The sequence below is a fragment of the Ornithorhynchus anatinus genome, chromosome 1 (assembly GCF_004115215.2).
Source record: "Ornithorhynchus anatinus isolate Pmale09 chromosome 1, mOrnAna1.pri.v4, whole genome shotgun sequence".
Lineage (NCBI taxonomy): Eukaryota > Metazoa > Chordata > Mammalia > Monotremata > Ornithorhynchidae > Ornithorhynchus > Ornithorhynchus anatinus.
Window position 1 is genome coordinate 26,749,291 of NC_041728.1, and position 16,086 is coordinate 26,765,376.

The 16,086-nt window shown below is 43.3% G+C and overlaps 1 protein-coding gene across 2 annotated transcripts in view; it reads right to left on the reverse strand.

The window, feature by feature from the left end:
* HOMER1 (homer scaffold protein 1) overlaps nucleotides 1-16,086 on the reverse strand; it is an 89,508-nt gene that overhangs the window by 42,680 nt on the left and 30,742 nt on the right. For both annotated transcript variants that reach the window (XM_029061866.1, XM_029061865.1), the window contains exons 2-3: nucleotides 11,648-11,804; nucleotides 5,051-5,182 (exon numbers count right to left, since the gene is read on the reverse strand). In XM_029061866.1, coding sequence (XP_028917699.1) covers nucleotides 5,051-5,182; nucleotides 11,648-11,804 — 289 coding nt within the window. The remainder of the gene's footprint in view (nucleotides 1-5,050; nucleotides 5,183-11,647; nucleotides 11,805-16,086) is intronic.

The following is a 16,086-nucleotide window of genomic DNA, read 5'->3' on the forward strand; positions in this document are numbered from 1 at the left end:
TGATTCACAAGGTGATGACCTTTTGAGAGTTCTCTCTCACTTTAGTCCATACCTAATTTACGGGTTGATAAACCCGTGAATGGGGAGATCATCATCAATGGCATTTACTGAGCGCTTATGTACAGAGCACTGTACTAAGGGGCTCGGTAGAGTATAAAGCAACAGAGTTGGCAAGCATCTCTCTACCCACTGTGAGCTTCTCTCAACCCTATATATAGTTCTAATTGTCACTGTACTCTCCCAAGTGCTTAGAATAGTGCTCTACACATAGTACGTGCTCAATAAATACCACTGATTGAATGATTTACATGCCAGGGAGTTGTCGGGATAATTCTAAACACTAGTTGACAGGTAAATTTAGTCTATTCCTAGCAACCATTTAGACTCCGCTGTTCACTAATTTCTCAGGCTGGGAAACAATACCAATTAATTCTGGCATTTAAGCCAGTGTCTCCTAAAATAGATACAGGTCAGAGATTCTTCATGAATAAAAACGTATCTGCCAGCTCTAACCACTACTGAACAATTGTGCTTTCACGCCAACATAAAGTTGGTGTTTGGACCAAGCCTGACGTGTCTAGTTCTTCACCAACTGGCTTTCTCTGATCTTTCTTCTAAAACATCCCGATATACTTCAGGAAACAGAGAAGTGTCTCCCACTTTTAAAAAGGATTCTTTTTAGAGGTATGGGATGTGAAGGATCGAAGGGGGAAAAAGCCATGCAAGTCAAGGGTTACACAAAGTAGTTTCATTCTACGGAATTTCAATTCCCCTTGACGACCGAAAACCTTAAAGAGAACCAACCGGATAAAGCCTTGCAGGGTGTCATCTTATTCTCTGGAATTACAGGCCTTGGATTTCATCATTAAACAGGAGGGAGAGTGGTTGAGAATGGTGACTTCAATCTCTTAAGAGAGCTGATTTAGGCAATTATTCCTTAACAGCAGATCCCTTCTTGCTTGACTTCCCTGTATCTCACAGTCTAAAAACATTAGTTGTCTCTTACTGAATCCCTTCCATTTCAGTATTCATCAGACTGAAGTTTAGGGCTCACAGTTCATAAGTGGGATGCCGAGAATTTGGAAATGGTTCAAAGAGCAATAAAAGGGTTTAAAGATTTGGAAAACAAGCACAATGAGCACACCATTCTTTTGAAAAGGAATGTTGGTGACTCAACGTAAGAGTTATTTTTAAAAACTTACTGGTCTTAGGATTATGCTTCTAAGAGACCCCAAATGTGTCTCTTGCTCATGGCCCCAACCTGAAGAACACTCTAAGATGTCAGGCAGCTGGACCACCATCTTAATTCTTCACATAATGTTAGTGTATTGTGAAATGACCAGATGATAGTGTGTGTGTGTGTATACATTTCTATTTAGCAGACCTCGATACTTAAGGATGGCACTCTGACAGCGATCTATCAGGGTGGGTAGAGGTGGCTGGGAGGGCAGCAACCCCGCAAGTCTCCCATAATCAATCCAATGGGGTATTTACTGAGTGCTTGCTATCTGAAGAGCACTGTACTAAGCGCTTGGCAGAGTACAATCCCACATCATTACGCCTCGGGCTGGTCTGTCTGTTGCTGCTTCCTTCTGGGACATAGAAAGCTCTGCCTTTGCATTGGAAGATGTACACCTGACATGTCGGGAGAATGGATGACAGCAAGAGAGCTAGGCAGTTGCTGGGAGTACAGTGCTCTGGACACGGTAAGCTCTCAAATACGATTGAGTGAACTGAATGAATATTGATGAGGGTCAACTGCAAGAAGGGGGTAAGAAGAAACAGCAAGGAACAGCAGCTATGTGATGAAGCAGTCAGAATGGCCTGAACCCCACACCCTGGCATTTATCTATTAATTTATATTAGTTTCTCTCTCCCCCTCGAGACTCTGAGCTCACTGGGGGGCAGGAAATGTCTCTGATGTTATCCCAAGTGCTCAGTACAGTGCTTTGTTCTCAGTAAGCACTCAAAAAATACGATTAATAATGGCTAGGTGGGGATGATGTTATTTTTCATCCGAGGCTTATGATAGATAAACACAAATCCAAAAGACAAACATCTCTGGGCATTCCCACTACAGGACACATAATATGAGAGAACAATATTTATAACACAGGCAGTGAGAAGGGGTCAGTTGGCCTTTTATGCACAGCCAATAGAGAAAGAGCAACCAATATCATTAATGGTATTTAAGCAAGCACTTACTGTGTGCAGAACCCTGTAGTAAGCGCTTGGGAAAAAGTACAATACAATAGAGCAGGTAGACATGATCCCCTTCCCTCAAGGATCTTGCAGTCCAGAGGAAGAGCATCAGTTGGTAATATTACTTTTAAAAATAATCGGCCACATACCTACGCCATATTATATTTTTCAAGGAAAAGGAGATAAAATCAAAAGCAAACATGAACATAATTAGATATGGCTTACTTGGTATGTTTTTCTCATCTCTGGACCACCACATGAACGAAATTAAAAGTTAGAAGGCCATACAAATAAGAAGAAAAGCAGACAATATTAAAAACTGAGCATGCATAGACTCTTTTGAGAAAATCCTTAGGATATTAACGAGAAATAAAATAGGATGGCCGAACATTAACTGACTCAAGTTGAGTACAATGTTTATCAAAAAGTGACCAGCCTACGAGAAGCTGGTGAAAGAAATCAGAGATGCTGAAACAACTCATCTATAAAGATCATAAGCAGTTTGCTCAAGAGCAGCTGCAGACTGCTCACAAAACAGAACAGTTTGAGGGATGATTTATACATCACATTCTGTACAGTCATTCCAAAGGCGAGACAGCTCTCACCCTGAAGAAATTGAGTATCTGCATAAACTATCTACTGGTGACATATCTACTGGAATGCAAGGGAAAATAATCAATCAATCATTCAGTGGCATTTATGGAGCGCTTACTATGTGTAGAACACTGTACTATACTCTTTGGAGGGTACAGTACAACAGAGTTGGCAGACAGGGTCCCTGCCCACAAGGAACTTACAGTCTAGAGGGGAAAACAGCTAAGTTCCAGATTCCTGTGTGTGAAAATGTAAATCATGAAGTCCAACATTAGCTACTCTTACTTAGCATCAAATCTTCTCCTTTCCTCTTAAGGAGGGGGTGAACAGGTTTTACAGATGAGGAAACAGACACAGAGAAGCTAAGTCACTTGCCCAAGGTCACACAGCAGACAAGTGGTAGAGTCTGGATTAAAACCCAAGTCTTCTAGCTCCCAAGACCTTGCTCTTTCAATACACCATTCTGTTTCCCAAAGCTAGGAATGAGTTTTCGCTAAGTCAAAGAATGCTCTTTTCTGCACTGAAAACTTCATATGAGTTTTTTTTCCACTGAGATAATAAAATCATAAATGCTTTCTGAGTTTTAAACTCTCCCACTGTGAGGCCTTGGAAAAGTAATTTAAAATTTCTCTCTGAAAAACAAAGATTTGTCCATGGAATAGTGACTCTGTACATATGTAAATACTGAAAGTGGTAAGAAAATAAAAAAGTTTAGTGAAGCTTGGTTCAAATTACATTTCCGCCATATATATACTTTTTTCAATTCCAACCTAAGGTCTAGCATGCCACGTTTAAGAAACTTGGCCCTTTGGAAAGTGTTATGTTCTACATGCTTTGGAAATGAACCCTGAAAACAAAATTCCAAAAAAATATAGACCTACATTTGATTTTCCAAGCTTTTCTCCTTTTTCAGTATATTGCCTGGGTATGATACTCAAATTAATAAAAAGTTATTTTTTCCCCACATGTCCTGGGGGCTATTTGCTAAGATGACAGGATAAGGACTCATTCTACCTTTATTCAGATTACATCTTACATCCTGTTTCAAGTCACAACTTTCCAGACACATTTTACAAGACAAAAAATAGCCTTCCCTGGTTGGAGTCTAACTCCATATCTGCCCCTTGATCATTTTTATGTCACTGATTAAATCACTTATTCCAGGCCCTTATGTGTCTCTTCCAACCACTGTCATGGCAAATCTGATTACAACTTTTTAAAATTATTATTATTGTGATATTTGTTAAAGTGCATACTATGAGTCAAATACTGTTCTAAGCACTGGGGTAGATACAAGTTAATTAGGTTGGACACAGTCTTGCTAGAAATTATCTAAACAGTAGAGTTCTACTGTTTACTTCTACTTAAAACTACCATAGGATTTCTAGTTTATGTGGGCAGGGAACATGTCTCCCAGCTCTGTTATGCTGTGCTTTCCCAAGCACTTAGTTCAGAGTTCTGTAACAGAGAGAGTTCAAATACCACTGACTGATTTTATACTTTTATGCTCATGCCCATCAGATATTTCCAGACATGACCATCATGTCCCCCCATTCCTCAAGAACCTCCAGTGGCGGCCCATCCACTTCTGCATCAAACTCCTTACCATTTTAGCCCTCAGTCAGTTTACCCCACCCTACTTGACCTCACTAATCTCCTTCTCCAGCCTTGCCCGTACGCTCCGCTCCCTAGCACCAATTTACTGTGCCCCAATCTTGTCCATCTCACCACCTACCCCTTTCCCCATCATCCCTCTAGCCTGGAACTCCCCCCACCCCACATACCTCAGACTTCCAATCTCTCCACCTTCCAAGAATTACTAGGGTCACATCTCCTCCAAGAGGTCTTCCCCGATTAAGCCCTCTCTTCTCCAGCTCCTTCTACGTCATCTATGCTTTACAATGTGACCTCTGAACACTTAACATTCACCCCATCCCTAACAACACACGTACGTGTCTTTAAATTATATATTATACATTATTTATTTATTCATATCAATGTCTGTCTACCCCCTTGAGACTGTCAGCTCGTTATGTGCAGGGGACACGTCTGCTAATTCTGCTGTATTGTACTCTCCCAAGTGATCAGTACAGTGCTCTGCACATAAGTGCTTAATGACTGATTGATTTTACTTCCTTAATAAAGGCATCCCATATGTTACAAGATAATTCATTTAGTGCTGGATATGAAGTCACTAATGCCTGAAACAGGAAAATGGATTTCTGTCACTCAAGCAATTTATATTTTGACTTACCTTTGTCAGATGATGCTCAGAGGAGAACCCCAAACCATAAACAGTATTTGCCCGGCTGTCTGCCCACTGGCCAAACTTCTGAGATGTTTTAGTGAATGTCATGTTTGGGGTGATGGTGCTATTTATTATTGCCTGGAAAAATAGAATCACAGTACATTAATCTCCAAAGGCAACAGACACATGAGCACTACAAACCAGAGATCCACACTCACAACTCCTGATCACCATAAAATTAAACTGAAAAGACTGGTTAAGGGGGAAAAGATAAAAAGATTATGGCACTGAGAAGACAGCAGAGAATATAACAGGATGTTCGGTATGATTCCAACCTCATTCTCCTAATTCCTGTAGTATACACTGACTGCTAAAAAGTAATTTTCTTAACTGTACCCACAGAATTTTGAAAAGTAGTCGATTTCGGAGCATTACGTGTTTTGTGGTCAACAGCGCTTTTGTACTCTCAAGGGTAGTTTCCATTTGCATCATCTGGGTCTGATGATCCATCTTCATTTTTGGGGTGGGGAAGGGGAAGTAGAGGTGAAGGACCAAATGTTTCCTCCCTTTGTCTGACATTCTTCTCTAGGAGTATCACTATTATCACAGATGTGAAGTACGGATGAGGTATTTCTGTCATTGACTAAGTACTGGAGGTAAAGGCTGCCTGTAGTGTTTTGCACAGAGTTGGGCAGAATAAACGTGAATTCAATTCAATCACATTTCCTGAGGGCTTACTGTGCTCAAAGCACTGTACTGAGCGCTCGGGAGAGTACGATGTACCAACAGACACATCCCTACCCAAAACAAGCTCACAGTCTAGAGGGGGAGACGGGCCTTAAAATAAGTAGATTAGATAGATAAATAAATTACAGATATATACAGGAGGAAGCATCAACATATCACAAGCCAAGAACTTTTTAGAAATACCCAGACATACAGCCACACAGAGACTTACAGACTCAAATGATGCTCCACAGCAAAGGATTATTGCAAGAAAATAGCTGCTCACTAGTGTGCAGTGATCAGGAATGGAGGGGGACAAGAGGATGAAGAAGGGAAGGGTCACAGCTAAGGCTTCCATGAGGCCATTAAACAGAGACACAAAAATCCAAGGCAAGGACCAGTGACCCCAATAACAACACACCCCCAGGAATAAACCCAAACGGCATCAAAAAGACTGTTGGCTATCACCCAGGTGTGCAGGTGATATCAAAAAGGCTGAAAATGACACTCAGGATCACCATCTTTGAATGTGAAGGACAGTTGCATTTTTCTACAGCTAAACTGGCTTTGGATCAAGTAAGATCAAGAAAGGAGAAAGGGGTTGTTTTCTGCAAACCAGCTTGTCTGCTTTCTTGTACACCTCAAAAGCATTGTGTTTTTTCTCCACTAGTTCCATTCTTCCCCCCTCCACCCTTACAGATTTCTTTAAAAAAAAAAAAAGTCAACAAAAAAAAGCACACACATACACAAACATGCACGTGCCTTTCCAATTCTCAACCTCTACCTTCCCAACAATGAATCATGCATGGTCTCACTGGATTACTTCTACTGACTGAGGAAGTTTAAAAATGCTATCACCACATAAATGCTTTATTGTAAATTCTCTGGGTTCCTTATGCTCTTTTAGTGTAATACTTCCTGGGCTCTTTAGACTACTAAAAAAAATCCCAACCTCTTCCCCATTACTTAGTCCAGCTTCTCTTCTCTTAAGTTAAAGATTGCCAAGTACTTTATCATTACCTATAGGTGGACAGCACATGGATTTGGGCACTTGACCAAAATGGATATTTCTGCAGGATTACTAGAAAGCCTTGAAGCAAAGATTATTTCACAAAAGGACATTGAAGTAACAACTGAATGATTTCATGCTTAAATCACTGGAATGTCTTCAGTTTTTCCATGACCAGCTGGAGTGACCTTTGCCCTGCTCCGAAGGAAGAAAGTTTTAGGATGAACTGAAACTTGTGCCATAAAAATTACTACCCCAATTACAGAAATGGAAAGAGCCCTGCAGTCATGAAGAGCATCTGTTTGGGAAGGACACTGGGGGACACTGCATGCAACCCAGATTTACTCTCAGAGATGAAATTTATACCAGATGAAAGGAAATGGAACCCCTACTCTTTTGAAAAAGTGGCCCAAGACTTTTAATACGTTAGAAGGTATCAAAACAAGCTACTTCCATCACAGAGCATAGAATCAGTGTTCCATCTGAGGGAAAACCTCAGAGAGGAGGAGCAGCGTGGCTTAGTGGAAAGAGCATGGGCTTGGAAGTCAGAGGTCATGAGTTCTAATCCCAGCTCCACCGCTTGTCTGCTGTGTAACCTTGGGCAAGCTACTTAACTCCTGTGCCTCAGTTACCTCATCTGTAAAATGGGGAGTAAGACTGCGAGCCCCACGTGGGACAACTTGATTACCTTGTATCTACCCTAGGGCTTAGAACAGTGCTTGGCACATAGTAATTGCTTACGTACCATAATTATTATTATTATTAAAACCATATGGGCTGGAGATTATTGGGAGACCCAATTACTTCCCAACTAGGTGTGGGCAAAGGTGTATTTTGAGAGGATTTTCCTGGCTAAAGTTTGGTTTTGTCCTGAATCTGTATAGGGTCAAAAAAGCCTCCAGGGCCAGGCAAATCTCAAGGATAATATCCCAATGCAGACGAAACCCCCAAAACTCAAAGTCCAAGCCAGGGCCTCCCTGCATTAGTAAGCCCGTCACTGGGCAGGGATTGTCTCTATCTGCTGCCAAATTGCCCATTCCAAGTGCTTAGTACAGTGCTCTGCACATAGTAAGCGCTCAATAAATACGACTGAATGAATGAATTAGTATAGTTCCCCAGTTAGAGGCTCATTGGATAGTGAACTTGAGGCAGGAACCACACCTTTCATTTCTTTTGTGTGTTCACAAGGATTTGCGTACGGTAAACCCTCAGTAAATGGACAGTTGATGAGGAAGATGGACAGCTGACAGGCAGGCTTTCACACTGGCCCAGAACCTTGTACATACACCCCACTGCAGCCTTGGTAAACTTGGAAAGAACCCAAGGTCTCTTCAAGGTGAGAGTGTAAGCAAAAAACACAGAAAACATGGGTTGTAATATCATTAGGTGCATCTGCCTACTATTTTCTGAGGGAGTCGAGAAACCACGAAGGTTAGAGAAATTGCTTCAGGACTTCCCCTCCCCACACAAGAGGCTACAAAACACAAACATCCCCAGCTTCTGGGTATTTGCTTACAAGGAAAAAATGACCAAAAAAGAACAAGTCCCAGTCCAGTGGGTGGCTGGGACTGGCGGTGTTCAAATTTTCAATTCAAGGACTTAAGGCCTTGCTGACAGGCCCCATTCAACTGTCCAGGAATAAAGAGTTACATAACTCTTACAGAAGTCAATCAATTATGAATTGTAAATTGTGGTAAAAGCACCATTCGACTGCTATTGATCTGTTAAAGGGCTTTTCTACCTCAGAGAGGTGAGTGGAGATGGAGCGATTACACTGAACTACCCTGCAAGGTCAAAAACCAAATCCCAAAGACCGGCACTTTTCAGACTTGCCCAGGAGGCAGGTAGATTCCATTCTTCTAAAACACGGGGGGAGTGATCGCACAAAACCCCACAGTCGAGGAGGCTCACGCTCTCGTAGTAGCAGCAGAGAAGCAGCGTGGCTCAGGGGAAAGAGCCCGGGCTTGGGAGTCAGAGGGTGTGGGTTGTAATCCCGGCTCTGCCACTTAGCTGTGTGACTTTGGGGAAGTCACTTCACTTCTCTGGGCCTCAGTTACCTCACCTGTAAAAAGGGGGTTAAGACTGTGAGCCCCACGTGGGACAACCTTTTATCAACCCCAGGGCTTAGAACAGTGTTTGGTACATAGTAAGCGCTTAACAAAAAACATCATTATTAGTAGTAGTACTCAGTGCCCAACAGTATATTCTGCACATTAGCCATCCTCTGACACCATGATGTCCTGTATCCAGACAGGTTCAGCCGGTCAGAAGAAGGGATGTTCCATAATTCTCTATTTTCTACCAAAGAGACGCAGTAGAAACCCATGGTCTGCCAGAACTGGGTATATTTTTAGTTCATTCATCCAGTGGTATTTGAGTGCTGTACTAAGCACTTGGGAGAGTACGATATGATAAACAGACATTCCCTGCCCACGAGTTTATAGTCTAGAGGGACACCCCTCAGAAGCTCCATTTGGTTATATTCTCCAGACAGGGAATTTGAAGTACTTAATTGAGGGAAAACCCAAGATGCCCCAATTTCACAGAATGGCCCGTTTTAAGGGAAATTCAATTCAATCATATTTATTGAGCACTTCCTGGGTGCAGAGCACTGTACTAAGGACTCTGGAGACTTCGATACAACAATAAACAGACACATACCCTGCCCACAATGAGTTTACATTCCCAGGTACTCTGACACGATAATAATAACTGTGGTATTCAAGTGCTTACTAGGTGCCAGGTAATGTACTGAGCGCTGGAATAGATACTAGAAAATTGGATTAGACAGAGTCCCTGTCCCACATGGGTTCACGGTCTTAATCCCCATTTTACAGATGAGGTAACTGAGGCACAGATAAGTTAAACAACATGCCCAGGGTCATCATGGCAGCATCACAGTTCCCTTCCGAAGCCCAGGAATAACGTCCCCCTCATTCAAGCCCCCCATTTTCCTTGCCTACCCCCATCCTGGCAGCATTTTTTTTTTTTTTTTTTTAGCATTTCACCATGAGGAAGGGAAATGTGCCACCAGAATTCTTTGTAAGGAACACATCTCTGGGCTTCCCGGGGCCTGACCAAAGGCAAATGTGACTCGAAAATCCACGTGGAGGAATGTGCTCGCCTCATTCAATTAGATGAGGAAGAATGTACTAAAGGAAGGATAAAAGTGAAGGCACTGAAGGCGAGAATTAGTAGAGTGAGAGTCACCCGCTTCAGATACATGAATGGATGGATCTCACACAGAGGGCAGTGGACCGCTGGTTTCCCTCTCCATTGAGGAAAGAACAAAAGGAAACAGGTTTAAACTGCTCAGTGACAGATTTAGGTTAGATACGAAAGAATTTCCTGAGAGTAAGGATTCTTTAACACCCTGTTGGGTTACTGAGAGACAGTGTGGATTTTCCTTCCTTGGCGGCCTTTAAAAGTAGAGCAGTTTGGTTTTTGTTTTGTCTCCCCCCCCCCCTCGCCCCCCACCCCGTCTTGGATGGTTTTAAACAGGATCCTGCCTAAAGAGAAGGAACAGGACTCAGTGGCCCCCCCGAAGGCTTTTCCAGCATTATGACTGTGGAAATAGAAATTCAGGGATCCCAGATTTCTGCCCTTCAAGAAATCTCAGAGCTAATTGGAGCTGAGGAGCAGAAGCATGACATAGCGGACAGAGCACGGGGCTTGGTGTCAGAAGGACCTGGATTCTAATCCGGGATCTGCCACGTGTCTGCTCTGTGACCCTGGGCAGGTCACTTCACTTCTCTGTGCCTCAGTTGCCTCATCTGTAAAATAGGGATTGACACTGTGAGCCCCACAGGGAACAGGGACTGTGTCCAACCCAATTTGCTTGTATCCACCTCAGCACTTAGTATGGTGCCTGGCACATAGTAAGCGCTTAAATATCATAATTATTATTATTATAACCCCTCACTTTCCCTGGAAAAAGAGCACCACTTCGTCTCTTCAATATCCAATAAGTACACAACTGGGATAGGAGGATTAATTTTACATCTGAATTACGTACTGCCTTCATATTAAACATCCATCAGTTTTGACCTCAGACAACATTACCTGTCTCTTCAAGGTGGTTGTGTATGGCCTTATATCAGTAGTCCATCAGCATTTTCAGGGGATTCAATTGTAGCTCCTTAAAATTTACTGAGCTCATCAACTTATAGGTCACGGTTCTTGGAACTTTAAACTGTAAGCTCACTGTAGGTATGGAATGTCTATTTTGTTAGCGTGTACTCTCCCAAGCGCTTAGTACAGTGATCTGCACACCGTAAGCGTTCAATAAATAAGACTGACAAACTGTTACGACCAATTACCTTGGCAAATGATAAACTACTGACTGAGGGATGGGGAAGGACAACAGTGATGTCAGGGGGCTGCCTTGAAACCAGCCTAGAATACTTTGGTTGATTCTCCCCCTCTAGACTGAAAGCTCCTGGTGGGCAGGACGTGTCTACCAATTTTGTTGTGCTGGACTCTCCCACGCGCTTTGCACAATGTTGCAAACATTCTTGAATTTCGGTTGGCCAAATAACATCTGGGCACTCACCCCCTTTCTTCCATCATCCTTTAGTCCGGCCAGCTGTGAAAAGTGTCAGGGACCTAAGTGGCAACGGAAACTTGAAAGTGGAGGGAAAAAAAAACTTGATTTCCATTCTCAAACTTGGGAGTCAATGGAACGCTGGCTCCTCGAGGGCATGGATCATGTCAACTAGCTCTACTTTACCCTCTCAAGTGCGCTGTACACAGTAGATGCGCACTACTATCGCTTGAACGACAGCCAGAACTTTTAAAGTTTGGAACTTCTCTCTACTGAATGGGAGCACAGCAGCTGGTTTAGAGTGTCGGCAGTAAACCCAACTTACCTTTGCGCCATCCAAACTGATTATCCTGTAGACATTTCTTGTGCTGTCATAGAAGTAGGACACGGTAACCGCATGCTTGCTGGTGGGAACCCAGTTCTTCTTCGTGTTGGGGTCAATCTGGAAGACATGAGCTCGGGTGCTGAAGATCGGTTGCTCCCTGAAGGATGGAGAGTTATAAAGTCATAAGTACCAAACAACTCTGACTTAGATTTAAAAAAATACTCCAGTGATCTAAGTCTCTTTATTGAACCTTTTTTGATGGGGATGAGAAAGAGGGCCAAACTGGGATAAATCTGACTCCTCTCAAGACCAACATGTCACAGTCTCAGGCCACTGGAGAGGGTGGGTGGGGGTGCAGGGACAGGAACGGAAATACTGAACCAGGAGACGGTCCTATACCTTAAATCATCCTCCTCCAGCCCTGCTCTATCAGGTTGACTAAGGCTGTGAGCTCCATGTAGGACAGGGGCTGTGTCCACCCCAATCACCTTTTATCTACCCCAGCTCTTAATACAGCTCCTGGCACATAACAAGCACTTAACAAATCCCACTATTCCTGTTATCAGCTGTCAGAGCCTTAAGAAGATGCAACTAAATCCTCGTCAACAACATTAAACTATGCAGTGTCGTCTCTTCTGCGAAACGAACAGGACTGCATCTTATGGTGACAGCGTCTGGAAAACTACACCTTTCTCTGATAGATTTGGGGTTTGGCCCTAAATACATCCAACAAAGAAGTAGATATCATAAGTGGCTTATAGAAAGATTAGAGGACTACTCTGAAATGAACCCTATTACTTCTGCCTTCCAACTGTCACAGCTCTGAGCGGAAGAATGGAAATCCCCAAAAGAACCAGTTCCCCGCACTCCTCCGTACAGAGCTCCTCAACTGCTAGGATAACACATTGGGACACTGATTGCTCGGGCACTTTTAATGCATCTTTAATTTCAATCTCGGGAAACGGAGCGTGCGTGAAAAATGCAAGGAGGAAGAATAACAGGATGCCTAAGTGGCAATAGAGGATTTCGAGACCATTAGGGTAATATATTTTGAAAAGAAAGGAAGATCCAGAGAGATACCGAAATCTGGAAGAGCTAGCAGAGAGCAGCAAGGGATTAGAGCCCAAGATACTCATTGGTATGCAGTTAAAACCACATGAATACGTTTCTTGTTTCTTAATAAAGACACGCAGTGAATAGATTTATTTTCAGGATAGCTCAACGGCAGCTTACCAGGAATCAATCAAAAACGGAATACAAACTGGACAACCTGTGTCCTTTACATACATTAAATACTTGATAAATACCATTGACTGACTGATGGGGAGCAGAGTAGTAAATGGCAAGAGCAGGTCTTTTTATTAAAAGATGGTGCAGCCAGCTACGCGATTTCACCTATACGGGTATGTACTATCTTAAGTTGAACTCCTTCCCTCATTCGAGTCCATCAGGCTATAGGTCTTCCTACCTTCAAAGCCCTTCTGAAACGCTACCTCCTCCAGGAAGCCTTCCCCAATCGATCCTGCTTCTCCCCAAGACATAATCCGCTCAACTACCAACTCGGCATTTCTGCACCGCCTCTGCTCTAAAGTTCTCACAACTAGCCATTTCCCCTCTACACCTATCGAATCACATAGTCTATTCAAGCAAATACTCATCAATAGACCTTTCCATTCTCCCTTTCCTCTTACCTGTAACTATTCTTAGGGTTTTCCCTGCTGGCTTGTAGGCTCCTTGACGGCTTGTAGTCTTAAAGCGCAGAGTACGCTGCTCTGCCTAGAGAAGGCACTCAAATACTGTTGATGGATTAAACTGAGAGTCCCGCAAATGGTGTCTCAGCTAAAGAGGCAAGCAGGGACATTTGGCAGCTCCTGCGATGTCCAAGTGGCTCCAATCCAGGATTCAATGCTAATCCCAAAGGGGGAAGCGACTGCAAGTCCACTCAGTTAAATTTTGGTGTGTAAAGACTATGCTACTTAGATATGAAATTAAAAGTGGCATGGCCTGGTGGATAGAGCTGAGGTCTGGGAGTCAGAAGGACCTGGGATCTAATCCCGGCTCTGCCACTTATCTGCTGGGTGACCTTAGGCAATTCACTCCACTTCTCTGGGCCTCAGTGCCCTTATCTGTAAAATATGGATTAGGACTGGGAGCCCCATGTGGGACATGGACTGTTTCCAACCTGGTTATCTTGTACCTACCCCGGTGATCAGTATGGTTCTTGGCACAGAGTAAGCACTTAAATACTATTAAAAAAATTACAAGACCAAAAAAAGTTTTAGAATGGAATTTACCACATTTACTTGCAAAACTGCCTCAACGGCATAAATGCCCTATTCGTATTTAAGGAGGAAACTAAAGACTAGTTTCTGAATCACTTGATTGTAAACTGTGAAAGCCACCCACCAGAGGCGGGGGAGAAGCAGAAGGGTGAGAGCAAGTTGGGGGAGGTGAGGTGGTAGCGTAAGAGTTAATTTATTGAGAGTCAATTATATTCTGCATTTGCCAGTGTGATAGATGAAAAGTAGTTGCAAGTCCCCTCTCCCCTTCCGCTTTTCTTCCTCCCCCATCATATAATTCTTCTACCTTCCACTCAATAACCCCACCCGTTTTAATGTTACAAAAATTATGCCAAAAAAAATAGAGTAATTGAGAGTAAATACCTCTCCATTAGCAGGAAAAGAGATGAACACGGACAGAAGGTAGAGAGAGGTGCAGATGGCTGGTTAGAAAGAAAGATGAAACCCAAATCTTACACGCCCTGCCAGTTTTTACAGGTTTCCGCCGACAAAGTACTCATACTGTGCTACATTTCAGATGGAATGCTGTTACATTTTAGATGTCAAAATCTGTCTCGCTCCTCTTTATGTAGAAGTTAACACCCCCCCCCCACCAAAATGTTGACCGGAAAAACGCCACACCGCATTGAACGCTATGCTTGGGTCTTGGCGTGTAGTGAGAGTTTCCTTTTCCAGGTTTAGTTACGTAGCGGAATTGAGCTCCATCCTGATGTATCAAAGCCACGGAGGCTCTGACATCCAGAAGGGGCTCTGATTATTGGGGAGACTCCCTGTCCCCCATCTGAAACGGCCCAAGAAGCCGGCTCCTGCTGGAGCTAAAACTTGGATGGACCACACTGAGCGCCTGGGGATCAGTTATGAAAAGTTACACTTTCCACGGACTTGGGTTCAATTTAACTTGAACCTTATTGTTCTTGTTGACTTTTTCCTCTATGAGCCTGCCCATCCTTACTTTAAATTATGACCGCCTTGTGCGAGTCAAGGACCTGAGGCAGCATGGCCTAGTGGTTAGAACACGGGCATGGGATAGACCCGGCTCCGCCACCTGCCTGCTGTGTGACTTTAGGCAAGTCACTTCAAATCTCTGGGCCTCAGCCCTGCAGCTGTAAAATGGGGATTGAGACTGTGAGCCCCACATGGGACAGAGACTGTGTCCAACTCCATTTGCTTGCGTCCACCCTAGCGCTTAGTACACCCCCGTTTAACAAATACCCTCATCGTCATCTTAATCAAGAATCACATATTCTCAATACAGCACGTCACGCACTAGAAGCGCAAAAAGCAATGTCATGGATTGATATTAATGGTGATTGAAAGTGGTTTATACAAGAGGTGGACATTTTCACCCGACAGCAAATCGACAAAAATCTGAAAAGTTTCTCAACCGATTATGACACTCCTACAGTCAACAGGTAATAATAATGTTGGTATCTGTTAAGTGCTTACTATGTGCAGAGCATTGTTCTAAGCGCTGGGATAGATACAGGGTAATCAGGTTGTCCCACGTGAGGCTCACAGTTAATCCCCATTTTACAGATGAGGTAACTGATGTACAGAGAAGTTAAGTGACTTGCCCACAGTCACACTGCTGACAAGTGGCAGAGCCAGGAGTCGAACCCATGACCTCTGACTCCGAAGCCCAGGCTCTTTCCACTGAGCCATGCTAGCAGAGGAGTAGTTAAGGTATTTATTGGGTGCCACGTCCTGAACAAAGCACTTAGAAAAGCACAGCAGGAACAGGACATATATTGCCTGCCCACAGGGAACTTATATTAACAAGGGGAGACAGACAAAAATATTTACAAGTTGCTATCCTACTTAAAAGCTTAAACTAATATGAGCCTACGTAGTCACTGGTAACACCGTGATTGGTGGATTATCATCTCCTAGCCCTATGTCACTTATGTACCTATCTATATTATTTATGTTATTGCCTGACTCCCCCTCTAGACTGCAAGCTCATTGTGGGCAGGGACTGTGTCTGTTTATTGTTGTACCCTCCCAAGCGCTTAGTACAGGGCTCTGCACCCAGTAAGTGCTCAGTAAATACAATTGAATGACTGCCCAGAGGATAATGGGATGGTTGAAAGCTTTTAGTTGTTCAAGTGGAGCATGTTCCTGGAGCGTAAGCAAACTCCA